This window comes from Amia ocellicauda, chromosome 23, assembly GCF_036373705.1.
Source record: "Amia ocellicauda isolate fAmiCal2 chromosome 23, fAmiCal2.hap1, whole genome shotgun sequence".
Classification (NCBI taxonomy): Eukaryota; Metazoa; Chordata; class Actinopteri; order Amiiformes; family Amiidae; genus Amia; species Amia ocellicauda.
In genome coordinates this window covers 14,432,773-14,452,571 of record NC_089872.1, presented here as the reverse complement: position 1 = coordinate 14,452,571, position 19,799 = coordinate 14,432,773, and the positions used below count along the sequence as shown (strand labels likewise).

Sequence of the window (19,799 nt, the reverse complement as noted above, 5' to 3'; positions counted from 1 at the left end):
AAAGGAAAGGTGCCACTAGTTATTGAATCACAGTTGTATGCATCTTTATGTGTTGTTATAGTGTATAAGCAAGATACATAAGATACAAGCCACTCTTCCAGATCAAAGTGATTGCTAGAAATTGTCCTTTTTTAATGTGATTTACTGGATGATACTAGTTGCAGTGGGGAAGAAAAATCTGATGATCTGTACTTTTTTTTCCATCCAGGATATTACGACACACGACACATCCGGAATAAGAGAGAGGGAGAGAGAGAGCTTACGTGCTTAAGTTTGACATCCACCATTATTTGGTAACTTTTAATTTTCTTTTTTTTTTTAAAGTTGCTTATTTGAAGGAGTCGATCTGGAAGACTAGTATGTATCTTACTTACACTATAACAACTCATAAAGATGCAGAAAACTGTGATTTTAGAACTAGTGGTACCCTTTCCTTTAATATCTGGATGCCTGTATTTTTCATAATCACCCTTTTCCAATGGGAAATACATGCATGTCGAGAAGATGAGAATATGAAAAAAAATCAAGTCTTCAGTGTGTGATGTGATGATGTGCACTTGCCTATAAAATATGCATTTCATGTCAAAACATGTAAATCAACTTACTGACTTTCAAGGGTAATCCTGCCAAAAGAATGTATCCTCCTGGATGTTACATTAAGTAAGCTATATTAAACACATAATTTCCCTCCGTATTAAAGGAAACGCATGTGTTAATTTCAATTTACGGTATATAAAGCATTAATTATGATACAGCGCATGGAGTCTGCAGCATCACTAAACCCCTGGGAGTTATGAACATTACTTTCTAAAAGGCTACGGCCAATCACTGCACCACACATCACTGAGGCAAAAAATGTGACAATTATGTAACAAGCTCTAAACCGAATAAACACAATGTCACAGTGAAAGCCTTTGGAATAAATGAAATCGCTGAAGGGTGATGCCACATAGATAGTACATTTCTACCATCTGTATATAATTCTCCTGCTGAATCACAACTCAAAGGTAACACACGACATTATGTTAATTCTGAAGTACACATTATACTATTGGAAGGCAAAGTTCAGGCGACATGGAGAATGAAACAGAATTCAAGTGTTTTGTGCTTTTGTTTGTTTGTCTGTTTATTGCTTCTTTTGTTTGGTTCTTGCTCATGCCGGGAATGAAAACTACTTCATTTTATTTTTTGTTTATTTCAATAATGAGGTTATGTGTTAATTTAATTGAAAGTAAATATTGCAGTCTGGAATTGTATAATGCAAACATCTGGGATAATGGTCAATTCTGTCATTTCCAGGCTTTGGCTTGTACAGAATCTTATTTAGTAGTTAACAGAGTAACACATTGTAAAAGGTACATTAACTGTCTACACTTTGAAGACGTATTTTTCCAGTTAATATAATTGATGTAATATATGAATTTCTGCCACAGAAAAACTACAAGGTGCCTGTGAGCAGTTTAGACATCTGTAGAAAAGCACTCAACTGAAATAAAACCGCTCTCTGTGTGGCAGTGGAATGTAATCTAAATTCTCCAAATGTTTTTCCACACTATTCCTCAATAATACAGGTAAAACAGTCTTATAGTCATTGGTTTATTTGAATAAAATAGCATTTGAGGATTTGATCTTTATAAGATCAGAGTTACAGTGGATTTTGCTGCTCATCAAGCACTAGGTGTGCAAAGCCATTTTTGAGCATTGCCTTATATTTCAGGTTCATAAACAGTATCTGATGACACTGATTTATTTTAACATGAACTGCTTGGCAATGTGTGCCAGTAAAAAAAAAACATTTAAACTATGGCCTGGACTAAATCAAAGCTCTGATCCACCTGCCAAAAGGAAACCAACCCTTTCTCAAAGGCAACTTAAAGTAAATCTACAGGACTGCTACCAGTACCTATACCAGCAATAACCACACATTATTTGATAGATAAAGACCCTGCCTTCATGTTTAAAACTGGAATGTTTTCAATCTCTTACAGTCTCTATCTGACCCTGTTTTCATCATCAGATTTAGTTCTGTGTGGGACAACTCTTCAGGTGCTCTTGAAACAGGATGAGGGAATGAGTTGAGTGTGTTCAATATTGCTCTCCGTCGGACTTTACTATTGCCACTGACATTTATTAACAAAGAAATAAGGTTACACAATAATGCCCAGCAAGGGAAACAGAAAGCAGGCGTTGCTGCTACATATTTGTACATTTCTATCTCGACATGTTTGAAAAGGATTTAAAATTCAAATACAAACATGCCATCTGGTGCTCCTTCAAAACAAGCAAGCATATGTCCTCTGCAATGCCAGCACAGGCAATTTCACTTCTCCATGTGCCCTTTTTAATTCTGATTGCTAGGCCCAACATGATTTAATTTGTATAAACATCTAAACTTGCTTCATGGCCATTTTGATGGGGTGAGAAAAACAAAATATGTGGAAACCAGTTGGAAAATGTGTCTCCCCTACCCTAAGCTCTGGGAATAGACAAAAATAACATTGAAACCTTGATAGCAAGTGTGGAAATCTATCAGACATTTCACTGGGGAAAATCATGCTGTTTTCTATTAATTAGTCTGAAAACAGATTACAAACTATAATCTGTGCTGGTGTTAACTTTTCTTTCCAGGAATAGTAGTGCTCAAGTGGCTTGCAGTCTAAATTAGATAATGCCTAATTAAAATCTTTGGTGTGATTATTCTCTGTCAGGATTTCATGAGTTTGACTTTTTTCTGTTCACTGAATGAAAAACCCCAGAAAGGCAGATATAAGCCATTGACTTAATTACAGATGTTAATAATTATAGATGAAAGTGAGACAATGTTTTGAGTAATTAACATCTGTTTGTCTAATTAAATAATTGAAAAACTTGAGCTGTTCTTAATCATATCTGAGACAGCAATGTTCTTTAAGTGTTGAAACTAAAATCAAACTTTACAATCTGTTCATTTATGACATTATAGAAGAGTAATATTAACACAATCCATAACTATTATCTCCTTGGCAAACTGTGCACTCCTTCCAACGTACAGACATTTCATTTCTGGGGAACAGTCAATAATATAGAGATACATCTGAGGACTGTTTCCAAAATGAGCATCAGCTGTTGCTAAAATCCATCACAATCATCTTTTAGAGAACAGAAGTTGAAAACCTGAATTCGTGTATCTAATTTGTAAACTTCCCAAGTGCAGAGTCCAGCAGAGATGTCATGGCTGCCCACACGAGGTTGTACTAGTGACGGAGTGGGAATGACTCACACCCCACAGTCTGCTTGACCTCCCTGGGTGGGTGTGTGGAGGGGTGGGTGGGTTATGTTAGAGTACCAGAGGACTCCATATCCCCCGTGGAGGAATAATTTTTCTCAGGACAGAAGCTAATAATGAATGTCAGATGTCAGCAGGACCCTCCAGCCTCCCCTCTCCCATTATTTCTACTCTGACAGTATGGATAACAGGAGGCGAGGGGTGATGCGCTCTGCTCAGGGAAGTAGGGGAGGCCTCAGACCAGGGCTGCCACAGAAGACACAAATGGCACAAAATGCTGCCCCCCGGTCACCAGCCCATGAAGAAAAGCACTACGCTTGACAGATGGCAGATACAGGAATGCAGACCAACAACAGATACGATGGAGTGATCGTTTGCTTTGATATTAATATGCATTATTACTCCTTCTATCATGACTGACATTCTTATAGTGAGAGGGACAACATTTAGTTCCAGGATGGACCATTTATATATAAAAAGAAAGAAAGAAAACAAAAGCAAACCAACAAAGATAAAAAAAAACATATAGGGATAATCCGGCAGACCTTTCTGGCACTGAAACAGCAAACCAACAGCCATAGTTGACCTGAGAATATTGCCACACAATAATGCGATTCTACTGTACTTGCACTTCCTTGGGCATTTTTTTCCAAATCATCATCATCAGAATGCCTGGTATGAGCCAGTTGTTGGATGTAGTCCAGATGCAGCATATTTTATCGCAGCATTGCTTTACACAGGATAACCAAACACTGTAAATTCTGTGTATGTAAATCTGGATTTCATTTGAACATATTTATGGGCTGCGGTAAATAAACTGCCAACAGGGTTGACAAGATCCTAGTAGGAGAGTAGTTAACCGAGATCCTGCTATCTAACAACAGCTGCTTTTCTGCACTTATCATTTGTGTTTAGACTTGGTTTGTATTTGTTTCAATTTGGTGAGGCGCCAGCTGGAAGTTAAACACCCAGTTAAAAACACCCAAAAAGGTTTTCTTGGAGTATGTGTACAGTACCAGACATCAAAAACATAATGCTTTAATCAGTAGGTGGGATTCTTATGAGTTTACATTTACCCAGCTCAAGCGAAATAGTTAAGCAAATGCCTGTTAACTTACACACATGACATGCAGAGCAATGGCACCCTCCTGTCTATCCTTGTGCGTGAAAAGGTCCGTGGGGAATTCATGAAGAGCTGAAAGAAGCAGAAACACAGATTTACACAGAGGTACTCTCACTGCGAGGTGCCACCGAATGATACCACTTTCATTGATTTGTTCTCTAAAGTCCCTGCTGCCTCGGTGGATGAATCCAGTTTCCACCAGCAGTGACTCAGATCCTGATAATTCAGGGGCAATTCCTCCGATGAGGCCTGCAAACCAAAAGCAGCCCAGGCGTTAACAAAAGAGGAAACAAGAACTTTTCCAATCAAGAGCCAGTGATTCCGAGTCTCTTGTTTTTGTTTTCTCACTGTTGTATACAATATAACATTATTTTACATTTATTATGTATGTGTTTGGTCAGTTCATAGCTCTGGAAATGTAAAACACTGTAACGCATCTGTAGAGAATCATTACAATAGAACAATATGGTGTGCAGGTTACATTGTCAACATTTACAATCCAAACAGGAAGACTGTAGGAGTTAGAACTTCACAATTGTTATAAGACTGAACACTCAAACATTGTGATTGAGCTTTGTCTGTTGATAATGTGTAAACCTTTGTAAGATATGCACAACAAGAAAAGTTAAATCTTTCAAACAATCTCCAGTAGAGCAATGACCTTTTTGTATTGTGGTGACCACAATTTAACATTATATTTTAAAGAAAGACCTACGGTATTGATTTAAAATCTACTATTTTCATTTTGCAAGCCTTTTTTAATTAATTTAGTAATATTTTCTAAATGTAGACAATGACACAGGAAATTGGACAGACAACAGGTGAAAAACTGAAAACCAAAAGAGATTAGGATGAGACCAAAAATAAATGGCTTAGCTTTCAACCTAAAATCACGACTAATTAAAGCTGATAATCCATTAATTATACCTGACATGGCCAAGAACAGAATCCTATTAAGAGTTACAGTGGCAGTTACATACTCTTGTGGGTGTAAACTTAATCCAGTGTGCACTAGAGAACAATGAATAATACTGAAACAACAGCATCAGCAGTTTGGTGCATCTACAAAGAAACCAGGAGTTGAGAGAAATTAAGAGAGTTTAAAATACATACACAGAATGAAGCTTTCTTTTTAAGTCACGTAAGGAGCGAGGGGACCGTGATTAGCAGTGTATAATTAAAGCAGCTGCTGTTTCATAATAAAGCAGCAAGTGGCCTCAAGTTTCAAAAGTGCATGCCAGAGCTCGGAGGCAAAAAACATAACTTTGCGCTTGTACAGAATGCTGCACATTTTCTTTGACATCATGGCACAAACTGCTGAAGGGGTCACGTCAGGGAGCTTTATCTTCGGAACGTGGTTACAAAAAGTGGCAGAGTTTAATGCACTCGACAAGACAATGTTCTGATGACCTTCAAAGGCCTACATCTCTGCAAGGTATCTTACCATTGGACATCTGCTGGAGAACGAAGACTGGCTAGTGAGAATTTGAAGGAGGAGCAAAGAGATGGGAGTGAGGGCCTTTTGAGTCAGCTTAGGTAATTGAGTGCAGATGCATACCTGAAGGCTTTTGTCTGTTTTTCAATTGGTGGGAGGGGGCAGTTTTCAAGCCTAATTAACTTTCTCCTGAGCTAATGCATGATGCCTTATAGGGCAACTACAGTTAGAGGCTGTTATTTTTGCAGCATCAATGGGCAGCAACGTGACTTGGCTATTAGCATGCAAGACTGGTCGAGACTTTCCATAGAAAAGCAGGTAACCACGATCTCCTCAAAGGAAGATCTCAGCCACACAACTACACCATGTTCGGACTGCACTGGAAAGCAAGGTTTAAGGCTCATTCTTGAGGGGCAAAATTGGGCTTTCTACACACTTGATTGGACAGTTCATCAGACAGATTCTAGGTTCGTAGATTAAAATCAATAATTAAATCTTGCCTTCTGCCTTTTTGTCCTACAATTTAGTGCCAATGGAGTGTAAGTACGTAGTATGGAAATATTCTTTAAAACTCTTTCATACAACAGCACAACATTTTTTTGGAATGCATTGTACTGATTCTGATGATTTTCAATATAATGCAAGGAAAAGCTGTTTGTTTTTTTGACATGATTTCTCACTGTAACCTAATAAGGAAAATATATTTTTTTTTCATAAAAAAAAAACAACAAAACAACAAATTAATAAAGAAAATTAAAAAAATATATACTCTTCAGAAAAAATCTAAAACCCAGATTTTGGATTTTCTTTAATTACGGAAGGTTATCCAAGATTACTTCATTAAAATGGATACAACGCCTACACTATGCCATTACTGAAGTTCCTACTGCAATACTTTGCGCTCCCACAGATTAATTCATATGAGTTTATAGGTGATTCACAAGAGACGTTACCTAATACAATTTAAATTGAGGCAAACAACAAAAAAAATGACCTTGGTTGTACCATTTAATGAAACAACAATGTTAGCAGGTTTTGCAAATTAAGAAATTATATCCCTCCAATTTACAAAGCTCTGTCAGTACAGCACAATATAAACAATATATGCACCTACGCACAATGCATTCAATGTGAGGCCATTGATCGGATTTACATTAGCTTCAATATCAGTATATATCGTATGCTCAGTGGGATGCTGCAAACAATTGAGAGATCAATAGAGCTCCAACAGATGAATGTGTACGCTGAATGCAATACACGTTGGTATATCTGAGCTTCTTCATTTCAGCCTTTGATACATTGATGGTAGTTGTTGTCGTCTTTGGAGTACCAAGGGTACTATAAAACACTGGCTGAACTACAACATGTTTATAACTGAAAGGATGTAGTTAATTCATTTCTCTACATTGTCTAAATCTCTGTGTTCAGTTTCTAATCTGTTCTATACAGTTTCCAACACCACGTTACGTCATGTTGTAATTCCTGTACCGATTACTTAAGTAAGAAGTACATTTTTCTTATCATACCTTCCAATATTTAATGTAACAATGTAAAATAAATGCATTTTTATTTTCTCTCTCCAAAGTTCCATTTTACTGTTGAATACAGACAGCACAATGTGCCCCATTTTTCTTGGTGTTTTACTTTACTATGATTCAGGTTTTGATCAGATTTAAAATGATATTAAACAGTTTGTTTCTAAAAATGTATGAAATTATTAAATCAATATTAGTCCACGTGCAAAGCAAAAGGAATATCAACAAATTCAGTTTTTCAATTTTCTTTGGTTTACTGGTTTTGTTGGGAAAGATTTCTCCACAAAGTAAATGAGTTTTAATTGTTTTCTTTCTTCCCTCCTCCAAATGGTCTTTATTACTGTCTTAGCAACACCAATTGAGACCAACAGTTATGTGAAGTAATTGTATATGTTCCATACAGCTTGTGGTTTTGTTAAGACAAATAATAATATCTCAGGAGAGGCAGACATTGTGTAACAACCTTTCAGAGGGATTAGCTGAACAGCATCAGCACAATAGTTCATTGCTCCTCCAACATGCAAAACTCTCTCTCTGACACCCATTACACATGTCAATGAGAAAATAGTGCCCTCTGTGATGTGCCATGAACTGCCATATGAGATTAAAACAGTGCTGTGTCTTTTTTTATTATGAAGCACTCTGAAGGATGAAAAAGTCCTGTTGCTGCTATATTCCACAGTTTTGAATGTGGGACTTGGAAATAGGGCAATCTAGTCTAAACACACAGAGAGCTTCAAGAGAAAGATTTGGGATCCCATCAACAAAAAAGGGACATATTTTGATATCAGTTGCTGAACACAAGCTTTCTTTGATATTCTAATTCTGTTCCCATTGTCAAAACAGGATGCATTCCTTCTGTATTTTGTGTTGTGACATAGGCTAGCTGCCTTAAATATCAGCATTTAGCTGTTTTTATATTGTCAGACAACGCAATTATTTCAAATTCTATATCCTGTCTCATCACATGTAGGCAGTGTACATTTTGCTTGGGTTTGTGTACCAAATTAGACACCCTTAACTAAGTTGTCATTTTGACAAGCTGGCATCTGTGGAGGGACACATTGGCATCTATCCTCCAATGTTTTTGTCTTTGGAGAAATAAGCACTGACATGTTAATTAGTTCAAGGAAAGCTCTCTCTTCTCAGGGGTATGGGTATCAATTAAAAAGACTGCTCACCAATTTGGAGATATAAAGCAATACAGCTTAATGAACTCCCAGATTGTACTGTTTGCTGCTGTGTAATGGATGGCGTTTTAAAGTGTAATTATGCAAAATGTGCAATATTCATTCCTTTTTAATATCAAATTCAAATAGAAAACTTTACACACACACTGCCCCTCTCCCTCTCTCTCTCTCTCTCTCTCTCTCTCTCTCTCTCTCTCTCTCCCCGTTTCACATTGGAATTAAATTATCTTCACAAGCAATGTCTACGTTAAAGGATTACACATGAAATTTGAAAAAAAACAGAAAGAACAGAACAAACCTGCTTGATAACACACATGAAACATAAAGTCCAGGATATGAAGGTTACACAACTCGGGGGACGTTCTGCCATGCTTTAATTCCTGTTGCGGCTTAGCACACTAAAACTAATTTCAGCCAAACCCAGTAAAGTAACACAAATCCACAATGCCTAAATCAAAGATTCAAGCCTCTTTGAATACTTTTGTTTCACTTTCTTAATCTTTAAGGGGGAAAAAATGACAGAGCTGGAGAAAAGTTCTGTTCTCATCCGCAAAATTACATTCTGCTCATCACAGTAAAGTAGTAAAATGTTTCAATCAGGGTGGTTTGATCTTGTTGGAGAAATTACACCAATAGGTATGCTTGTCAGGGAGGGAGAATTTCTGTGGAGGCTCATGATTATTAATGTCCACAGTCACAATCCCTTTAGACCAGTGGCCACTTCCCTCAGAGGCCTGTCAGTTCAGCAGGTTATAGATCATGAGTTTATATGGACCCTGAGTTCTGGATTTTGGACTACAGAACATCTTCAGCACCATATATAAAGACATGTGTCAAATTTAGTGTGCATTGATGCTGTAAGGCCTGTGGTGAATGTTCCAGGGATTCTGCAAAGAAAGTCCTTCAATGTGAGTGAAATCCAGTCCAACAATCAACACAAGATTTATAGTCCACCGCACACATCTGCTTTGTATTTCCTAACATTTCCCTGAAAAACGTATCCAGACAATAGAGCTGGCGCAGTGTGTTTGTTTCTGAAGGGTACGAAAACGCAAGAAAACACAATGTGGAAAAGGAGGGGACTGAGGGATTCACATGAGTTCAAGGTTCTTAGTTCATAAATTAGAAAAAACACTTCTCCAATCTCAGCAATTTGACATGCTTTTTTGCGTGATAGGTTTGAATTGAACTTCTCATTTGACCATTTCCTAGTGTGAATGCAGTTTTCTTGCATTCTCCTCAACTAATGAGCCGATAGTTCTGCTGTAATATATACTGACGTGAATGAATGTGGGCAGCGCAATATAAAGGGAGCTTTGGCAAGAAAACAACCTATTTCTGTACATTTGTATTTAAGACATAAAGAAAAGTAAACAAGCCAAGAAGGGTAAATGTCTTTGTGGCATGAAAGCTATTCCCTTGGTGGTAAAACAGGAATGTCAGCATTTACAATTGTTAATTTTCATCCATTCTCCTCTATGTTTTGGTTTCTACAACAGGTATAAAGAAGAAAATAAGCTGATGAGATTCAAAATTAAATCATAAATAAATGGAAAATGTATGCGGAACATAACAATATATTATTTTAAATATGGAGGATTCTATTTTCTGCGTGAGATGTCAACATGTCAGGTTCTGAGGAGACCACAGCTATACTATGATAGGTTTATCACTAGTTGGACAATATGAACACACACAAACACTCACCAGCATGATGTTTATACCTTTTTTTATCATTATATACTGAGTGAAACAGATCTGCTGTTATTCTTCACAAAGCACAATACATAAATCCTGTTCTCATAAATCCTTTTACAAGCGCACTGTGGACAACACACAGCTCTCTTATTTGTCCAATCACACCAAAAAAACAAGCTCTCTGTCACTCTACTATGCTATTATTTCCTCCCACTGACACTTTTTCTCAGCCATCTGCATTCTGATGATCCTATTGCATTTTCACACTCACTTCTGGACAATGTATCAGCATCCTTCTCCAATGCCTCCACTGATAACAAGTGTCTAGCATTGTCTTTTAATGCTGCATTAGAAACGTATCAGCCTAAACAGGTTTACACAGATATTTTAAAATATCTGAAACATCAAGGTACCATGTGTTACAATACAATTTAGTTTTTAAAACTAGTTTAGCTGTCTTTGCCTGCTGAGTATGTGACATTATTAAGTGAAAATATCTTCCATATCCAATACTAACCAACAAAGAGCCATATGTGAAATAATGACGTAAGTGAAAGCATGGACTTGGCATTTCTGAGAACTATACATAAGTATAGATAATGGTCTTCGGGTCAGCCACAGTCCAGTTTAAAAGCACAGTAATACTGTAGGATTGATAACTGATTGATTTACTAGCTGGCCTTTGCAGAACCTATTCAGAAACGGATGTGTATACAATATATTTCAGTCTGTAATATAAATATCTGGTGAGGTTAATTTCTACAATATATTATGTATTGTATGCAAATACACTCCTAAATAACTCTGCTTTCCAGGTTTTCAGCCATATGGACATCATAATATTTAGAGATGGTCTGTACAGTTGCAGATGAACGTTTAATTTCAGCTTGACTTTATTTACAAAAAAGCTTTGCTACACCTGATGTTGTTTAGAAGGAGGCCACTGAGAGTAGATTCTAGACCAGGTGCCAACAAGCTGTAAGCATTCATTAATCTGGTCTTCTTGAAAAAAACAGGTTGATAAGAAAGAGACCATGGGCAAGACAATGGAGGGAGACAGGATATATAGAAAGTGTGATAATGTGAAAATGTTAAAATGGCAATACAAGCAGAACAGAACAAATATGGACAAAGGAAGCTATTGAATGGATACAAAGAGATTAAAAAAGGCCTAGAAGACGAACACATAAAAGATGGGAAATCATACACATTGCAGGAGTTTCAATTACATGGAAAAAAGAAGCTATAGATCGAATGAAGTGGAAACATCTTGGGGAGGCCTTCATCCAGCAGTGGATCGATAAAGGGCTGATGGTGATGATAAATATTTCAGATATGGGTGTTTTACTTTCCTTTCCAAAAATACCTTAAGAGTGAAATACAATAGATAGAGTAATATCTGAATTGTACTATATATTCATTCTGTCCTCTGCAGTCTATGATTTTCCTATTCAATATAATGGAATCAGTCAACATATGTCTGAAAAGCAAACTCTTCAGCTGAATACTGTTTTTCCCACACAAACTCCTCTTCTCAGAAAAAAACGATTTTTTAACGTTCCTGGAAACTGTGATCCTCCGTGAGACTAAGCTCCCGCCGAGATAAATGATCTTGTTCAAACCCCTGCAGTTCCCCCTCTAGACGCGAGTCTCTCTCTACCTGGGACACAAAATCAACACCCAGAAATGCAGCAGAATCCATTAGTTCTTACATAATTCAAGGTGATTATCCATGTAATACAAATACATGTTCAGCAAAGGTCTGTGTGTATTTATTTCAAATGCATTTTAAAAGGAGTACGGTGCAGCTGAGTATGCTTAATGTAACAAAAAGCTTTAGTGTAAATAAACTTGGTGGTGAGTATAATGGAGCAATTACTGATCTTTTAATAGATCAAAGGGTATGTTGTCTTCTCATAAAGCACAATGTCAATAAGTCTACACATATTGCATTGCATTCACAGCTAGCACTTAACTTTTTGGTGAAATAGATAGGGGGTAGAATTTTTAAACCTTAGAAAATGTCTGTGCAGAACAAGACAAACTGAAGTTTAACAAAACTGTAGTTAACAATTCTCCTTCATCTAAGGATGTAATGGAGTATGTATCTAGAACAGTCATTAACAAGAGCTTATAAAGTAGAATTATCCTTATGTTCATCTTCAGACATTTTCTTACTCATAATTATAAAGCATCTTTGTTTCATTAAAATCTAAGTAACCTTCACATACATTTTATATAGTATCAGTGTGACAGAAAATGACATTTTAAGTCCCTAAAGCTTTATTAATTTGGTCTATTGCTTTTATTCAAAATAGAAGGATACTATTAGCTTAGTGATGACACAGGATAACGATTCCCTGGTTTATATGTATAAAAATAATCTCTTCAAGGATTCTCTGAATAAAGAGATTGAGCAGTAATAGCTTAAAATGTTTCCCAAAAACAAAAAAGCTGATTTGATTTTGTCATTATAATATATAAATGACACACTCATTGCTTGTTAAACTGCAACACTTTCTCAATATGCCAGTCTTCTTTTTTAAGGCCTATCCTTAAGACTAGGGACAATTTTCCATGAAAGTACACAGTGATTAATTTGTATTAATAAGTATTAGTTAGATTTACATTCAATAACCTTTTTTTATAGAAAACAAAGGCAATAAAAACATACTTAATTCCAGTTTAATTAAAATATTAATAATCAACTAACAAATGGGTATTAAGAAATGCCTATATATAGTCAGTACCAGGAATATCTAGTCACTCTGAAAACTGTTGCTGAAAATTTATACCAAAATTGATGTTGTTAAAACAGTGACAGTGGCAACTCCAGTTTCATTTTGATTCAAAGGAAATACCAGGAAACCAAGTAAATTAGCTTCTTTCCAAAGAGGCTGTGTCTTCATGTTTATGAGGGTTAATTTATTTTAGTTAGAAAATTCGCTCAGGGACAAGAATGAGTATCATCATCTTATATCGGGTACTTAGGGATTTCAGCTGTTTTTGACACAGATGAGATCTGTGCCCAAAACCTTAGTCTACCCAGTGAACATTTATAATAAATTAAAAAAAAAATGTATAAAGAGTAAACCCATTACATAATAGCAATTTAAAAGATAATGTTTTGTTTTGTGCATTTGGGTAAATTAAGTTAATGTTATTCAACATTTTTAGTTTTGTTACACTACAACAAATTTATGGGACAGCAACTAGAATATGTCTTTCCTTCTAAAAACTTGTTCTTGTACTAGCAAGCCACTTAACTTGGGGGAAGTGGATGGGAATCAGTTATTGTAAGTATATTTCCAGCTGCAGTTTTTAGGTTGATGCAAATCAGCTTCTTATACAATATTTTTAGTCATAATCATAATAATAGCAATAGCTGGACTTTATAGTCATGAAATCAAAGAATGAAAAGACATGAGGTGGACTTTAAATCTAATACAGAAACAAAACAACTTCATTTTTCACTATAGCTTAGTTTCCATTCTCAATGTTTTTCATTTTCTTCATTTTGTTTAAATAAAAAAAGACAGTTTCAGTAGGCTATTTACAGCAACACATATTATGGGCTAGAAGTGTACTTTGTTTAATACGCCATCAAATAAAATAAACATTAATCTTGCCTACTCTTTGTTATGCAATCGTTATATGAAATTTGGCATAATGTGCATTAACAATAATTCACATTTATTACGAGACTACTTGAAAGAGTGCACAATGTGTAGCATGCAATGAATCACCCCTGGTCCTAAAACAAATGCATTCTTGCCAGAACTTTTTTTTTTCTATTCATAAAGCTACATAAAAGTTATCAATGACATCATACTCATCTAAGTTGATTGAAAATTCCGAGGACCCAAACTGGTGTGTTTGATTCTCTTTGATTATCATCAGATATAAACTGTGGTTGATGAGTAAAAGCATTATATGTCAACAGCCATTAAAATGATACATTAACAAATCTACCATTCTTTATTGTTACAAATAAGCCAATTCAACTTAACTGTATGCATACACCTCAAGAATGTTCCACAAAGCTGCTTTAACCAATTAGTTTATGTAACTCTAAAAATACATATATATTAGGACAATACTAATACAATAATGGTTTGAAGATACTATGAAACCCTGTTCAAAGGATTCACATAAATCTATCAATGTTAAAGGTGTGTCTTATTCATCAACAAAAGAGAAATGTTAAAATGGCATTTGGGCTGGACACAGTGCAAAAAGAACAGATCAAAGATGGACGAAGGTAGTTATTGAATGGATCCCAGGAGATGAAAAAAGACCTAGAAGATGAGCACATAGAAGATGGGAAGACTAAATAATGTACTTTGTAGGTGTGACATGGAATAGAGAAGTTATATATATATGAAGGAAGACAAACTGGCTTCGATGAGGTGATGTTTGGACTGCTAAACTGTTATATATATATATATATATATATATATATATATATATATATAAATAAAGATAAATTATATGTAATCTGAAGCAGATGCAACACGGTCAATAATGTGCACAGTCAATATTAAGTGCATCTAGACCATAGCTACCTCTCTCTCCCAAAGAACACAATACAAGGTATTTTATGGAGATATTCCTGAGAGGCCCTTGGGGTCCTATGTGTCTATTTGTATATTTTGTCTGAATCTGCATGTCTGTAGAAAGCCCTGCAGTATCTGGGTCTGCAGTATTTGTACACATGCACATTGGTCGGAGAAAGGCATATTTGATGACACACTTGAGCGGATGGCCACAAATCCCTGGTTTTAAATCTACGCCAGATCCAACTGGTTTGCCAAGGCTACTGCTGAAGCAGAAGGAAAGCGGAGATGCCATGCATATTATATAACAGTATGAATGTTATATAATTCGTGTTTCATAAAATATTCACTGCAATCCTATACATCATTAAATAGACCGTAGAGTTTAGAAGAGCTTTTTGGGGCAACAATAAGAGTTCCTTATCTTTCTCAATAACCTTAGTCAGGATTACACTATCTCTTTACATACATACATACATACATACAAATGGATTTAATCATACCCTTGTTAAGGTGTAACTAAATAAAATATTTAGCTAGAAGATGCAGGTCTACAATCAGTATTTTTCAATACAAATAAATACAAAATTAATTAATTGTATATCAATATTGTATGTTTAAATAGTATATCTGTAAAAAAGAAATACCCCATGTGGTATTCATACCACAGCAATCAGCACTTTATGAATCGTCAGTTGGCTTGGATAACATGTAGGAGGCATTTCCTGTAGCATTTTATTAGGTTCACCTCTTTCTCAGCAGGCATATTAGACACTCCTCCATACAAAACCTCAGCAACTCCAGCAGGATGTGTTGCTTGTGATGGCCAATCAAAAACATTCACTTGGTGCTCCCTTAACCACTTGGTCCTAGACTTCGAGGTGTGCTTTGGATTATTAACATGCTGGAAAGTGCATTTGTGACTATCACTATCACAGTCTATTCCTATTGCCTTTAAATTAGATTACACTTTCCCTTTAGATATCAAAATATATTGATCATTTCCAGCAATACTCCACAGTGGACACAAACACCAGAGCACTGCCTAGATTCCTACAGCTGTAAATTTAGTACTAACTTATTCTTCATAAGTTACACAGTACTAAGCCAAATAATACACAGTTTATAAAGAATAAAACATATATACACTGTTTAATTTGCTTACCTATTGAGACCATGCAATGCTATTAATGTTTGGAAAGAAAGCTGTCTGTTAAATGCATTTAATTAATTTCTAAACCTTTCTGACCAGAGTTGTAACCTTCAGCGTAGCCAGATGTTTCATTTTGTCGGTTGTTTTGTTTCTTTCTGTCGGCTACAAGTGGTTGCATAATCAGTTCAGTGGCACTTTCAACTGCTGCAGTTTCTCATCAGAAGCGTGCCTGCAAGACGATTAACTGATGCATACACAACAAACCGCACAATCCTCGAAAGACCCAAGCCTGCCGGACACTGAAACTGAATTACAAAGCAATTAACAGGATTTATATATATATATATATATATATATATATATATATATATTAATACATCGCCACGTGTTGTACAGCTGTTTAAATAACATGCCTGTTAGTCTTCTTATCTTTATTCACATCCTGACAAGAAGTCCTTTGGAACTCACTTCCAAGACGTTAGCTTGCATGTGTGTGGGGGGGTCCCTCAAGGCTGCTGTCTGTCTGACGTTACTCAAAACCTGATGCAGTAGAAGTGTCTGCTTCTCCAGCAGCCATAAGTGACATTGCACAGGCAGAAGCGTTGTGAAAACAGCCCCTCCCATTAATGGCAGCTGACATCTTGAAAGACAGTGTGTTGGCCTTTCAAATTTAAAAACTCTTCAGGACTGAACCCTGCAGCTTATTACAGATAGCCATTTCTAAGCATAACATTGACTGCATCCCAAACCCTAACCCTAATTAAATACACATGCATACTTAAATGTCCCCCGAGTAGATAATAGTGGTTCCTGTGGTGACAATGACCCTTTAAACTCCTTGCTCCCTAGATGAACTGTGTGTTTCCTTGAGGTGATATGTACTTCAAAGCTGTGAGGAATATTCTACAGCATGGACACCGAATCCAGACTGTTTCAGATTAGAGGTCTGGTGGGAGCAATCAAGCTTCTTCCACAGTTTATGTGAATCTAATCTTCTTCAATACAGCAAGTGTAGCAGGTCATTTTAGTGTTTTGTACAGTGGTTTTCAGGTATTGATAAATAGATATATTTTAAGATTATATCTTAAGGTCTAAATGTTCCATAATACACAAAGAAATGGCCAAGCCATAAGTGCCAACATTTTGAACTCAGTAGATTCAGTAGCACACATTTTGAAAGCACGGTTTGGGTTGATATTTAAAGTTTCAAACCTTTTTTTTTTTAACTGAAAGCAGTTGTGTTCACTTTACTTCCTCTGACACCTTAATGAAATCAAACAGCTCACAAAAATATGAATGCCAGGCCTACTCAACTACAAGAGTTATGAATCAGCAAGGAGGAGGTGAATTAATATGAAACTCGATATTCAGCAAAGACCTTCTAAATTCTGGACCTTAGACAACAGTGGAGATTCTGGAGGCATTTAAATAGGCTCATGATTATTAGTACTCCTGTCACGTCTCTTTGTTTATTATGAAAACAAGCATGTCTGCACTTAGTTTATCATGATCCCTAAAGGGAAAGTGTGCATTTCATTTTCATGTCAGGTTTCAACTAGATGTTATTTGCCTTCTATACAGTCATTTTGATTGAGACAGTATGTCAATAAATGTGATGTCTATTGAAACCTGCAATACCTTCTCTTTTTCTTATTTCTGGTAAGCTATGTCTTAAAGTTAGTATTTAAGGGAACTCCTTATGAACTGGCCCCTTATTGCAATTCCAATTATTAGATTCTACTTCAGGTAACTGAATTGTTAATCAATATACTATTTAAAATATCAGATATACATACTGACCTATATCATACATCCATATTCTTTAATTTGCAGTTTATGCAGAACACTATAGAGAAAATACATTCACTTCGTAGGGTAATTATTGTTGAGAGGAGAGGAAATGACACTGGCTTTAGATACAGTAAACCCTTGGCTTCATGCACCAGGCCTGTAACTGTACATTAACATTGTCAGCATTCAATTATACAGGCCAATTAAAAATAAGCGCCAGTATTGAGAGAAGACATAAGGCTCCACAGATTTATTTCAGAGGAGTCTTTAATCTTCCAACCCAACCGAAAGCTTCTAAACATAGAGCTTTTCGATTAATGATTAATGAGCTTCAGTAGCTATTTATCAAAGGCATGGTAATATAATATTTACACACAAAATGGCTACACTTACACTGACAGCACACAAACACACTTTTTACGAACGGTTAAGGAGGAAAAATGCCTCCGTCTGTTTCAGCATAAGATGTGAAAACCTCGGGGTTGCTTCTTAAATAAGAGGTAATACTTCATTCCACATACTGAGCATGGTTTGAACACACTATTATAAATCACAAAACACAGATTGCTTGACTCCACACTATGCACGTCCGAATTATAAGATGCTTTAATGATCATAATTGCTATTTAATAAAACTATTCATTTTAAAAAGTATTGCATGTTAAAACATATTTTGGCTGAGCATGAGGGAAGAGGAGGAGAATCCATAGCATAATATCCAGGACTGATGCACAGTAGTTGATTATGAGCCACATAATCAGTCTCTCAGCACTTCAAATAATACAGTCCCCTTTAAATGTCTATGCCTTCTCCTGCTTCTTAATTTACATACATCTAAATATTTAATTAAGCACAGAAATTCTCTGTTTTTGCAAACTGTTCAAACATAGTTTCGATATCAGCTGTGATACACATCCCAAATGTAATTTGTGCAATGTTCTACTTGTCTCATTGGACATGTTCATGTAGCTTAAAACACAGTCAGCGCAACACTACCAGTATTATCACAGAATCTCACAATAAGCTGACAACTGTCCAACAGTATGTCATTAATATGTGTTAAGACACTTTGCTGTAAAACATAACCGAATAAGAGACTGACTTTCATTTAACATTTTTATAAACCATTCTTTCTTTCAAGAGATCACCCAGCCAAAGGATTAAGGTAATGAAATTTGATGGGTGACTTGGTAATAATAATAGTAATAGTAATAGTTCTGAAGATGGCAATGGTAAAAGCAGGAGGTCAGTGCCTTATTATATTCACTCATATTTCATCCTTATTTGTTCCACTTTGCCTAATGAAAGCTTTCTCGTGATTGAAAGCCTACAGTACAGGATGCCCAGACAGTAACCTTTACTTTTGCATATTCACTTTACATAGAGGAGCTAGAAGGGTCCAGATAACCTTCAACACAGCGGCCATGTTGGAATGAGAGATATGCAATTGGATTTAAAACCAAGCAAAGGGCAAAGGCAAAGGATACTTCGAAAGGAGAAATGCTATACTGTACACAGAGGACACAGTTGGTATTTACATTCATTCCGGGCAAGTGCTGAGCTCTGATACTCAACAAATCATGAGTGCAGGTACACTATGGTTACTGCTATCACCTAAGATATGCGACCATTGTTTCATTGCTTCTTTAATGAAGGGTTCATGACCATGGTGTGAAGGTTTACACAGACAGAGGAGGTTGGGGTGGACAGGGAAGCAACTAGAGAAATACAGAAGCCTTTTAAATCAAGAGATTCAGTACTGATAGTTATCCTAGATTCATTATAATGATACTGAGCTAAGATATCAAAGTAAACTTTCAGACCCATCAATTTAGATTGATATGGTTTATTACTAGTAATAAGAAGAACTTATTCCAGACATGGCATACTGATTAGATGCATGAATAAGCCTGTCTTTGCCTGAAAAGAGATTTTCAGTAGTATACCTCTCTAGTGAGGAGTGGTAGTAATGAATATGGCAATGATGTGAAAAGAGGTCGTGAATGTCCCATATGGTTAGTCAGGCTTAGACAGAAGACAATGAAGGACTGGT

The 19,799-nt window shown here is 36.1% G+C and overlaps 1 protein-coding gene across 1 annotated transcript in view; it reads right to left on the bottom strand.

Moving 5' to 3' along the window:
- slc24a3 (solute carrier family 24 member 3) overlaps positions 1–19,799 on the bottom strand; it is an 86,374-nt gene that overhangs the window by 24,225 nt on the left and 42,350 nt on the right. Inside the window, exon 3 of the mRNA XM_066696915.1 lies at positions 4,384–4,460. Within this exon, the coding sequence (XP_066553012.1) occupies positions 4,384–4,460 (77 nt within the window). The remainder of the gene's footprint in view (positions 1–4,383; positions 4,461–19,799) is intronic.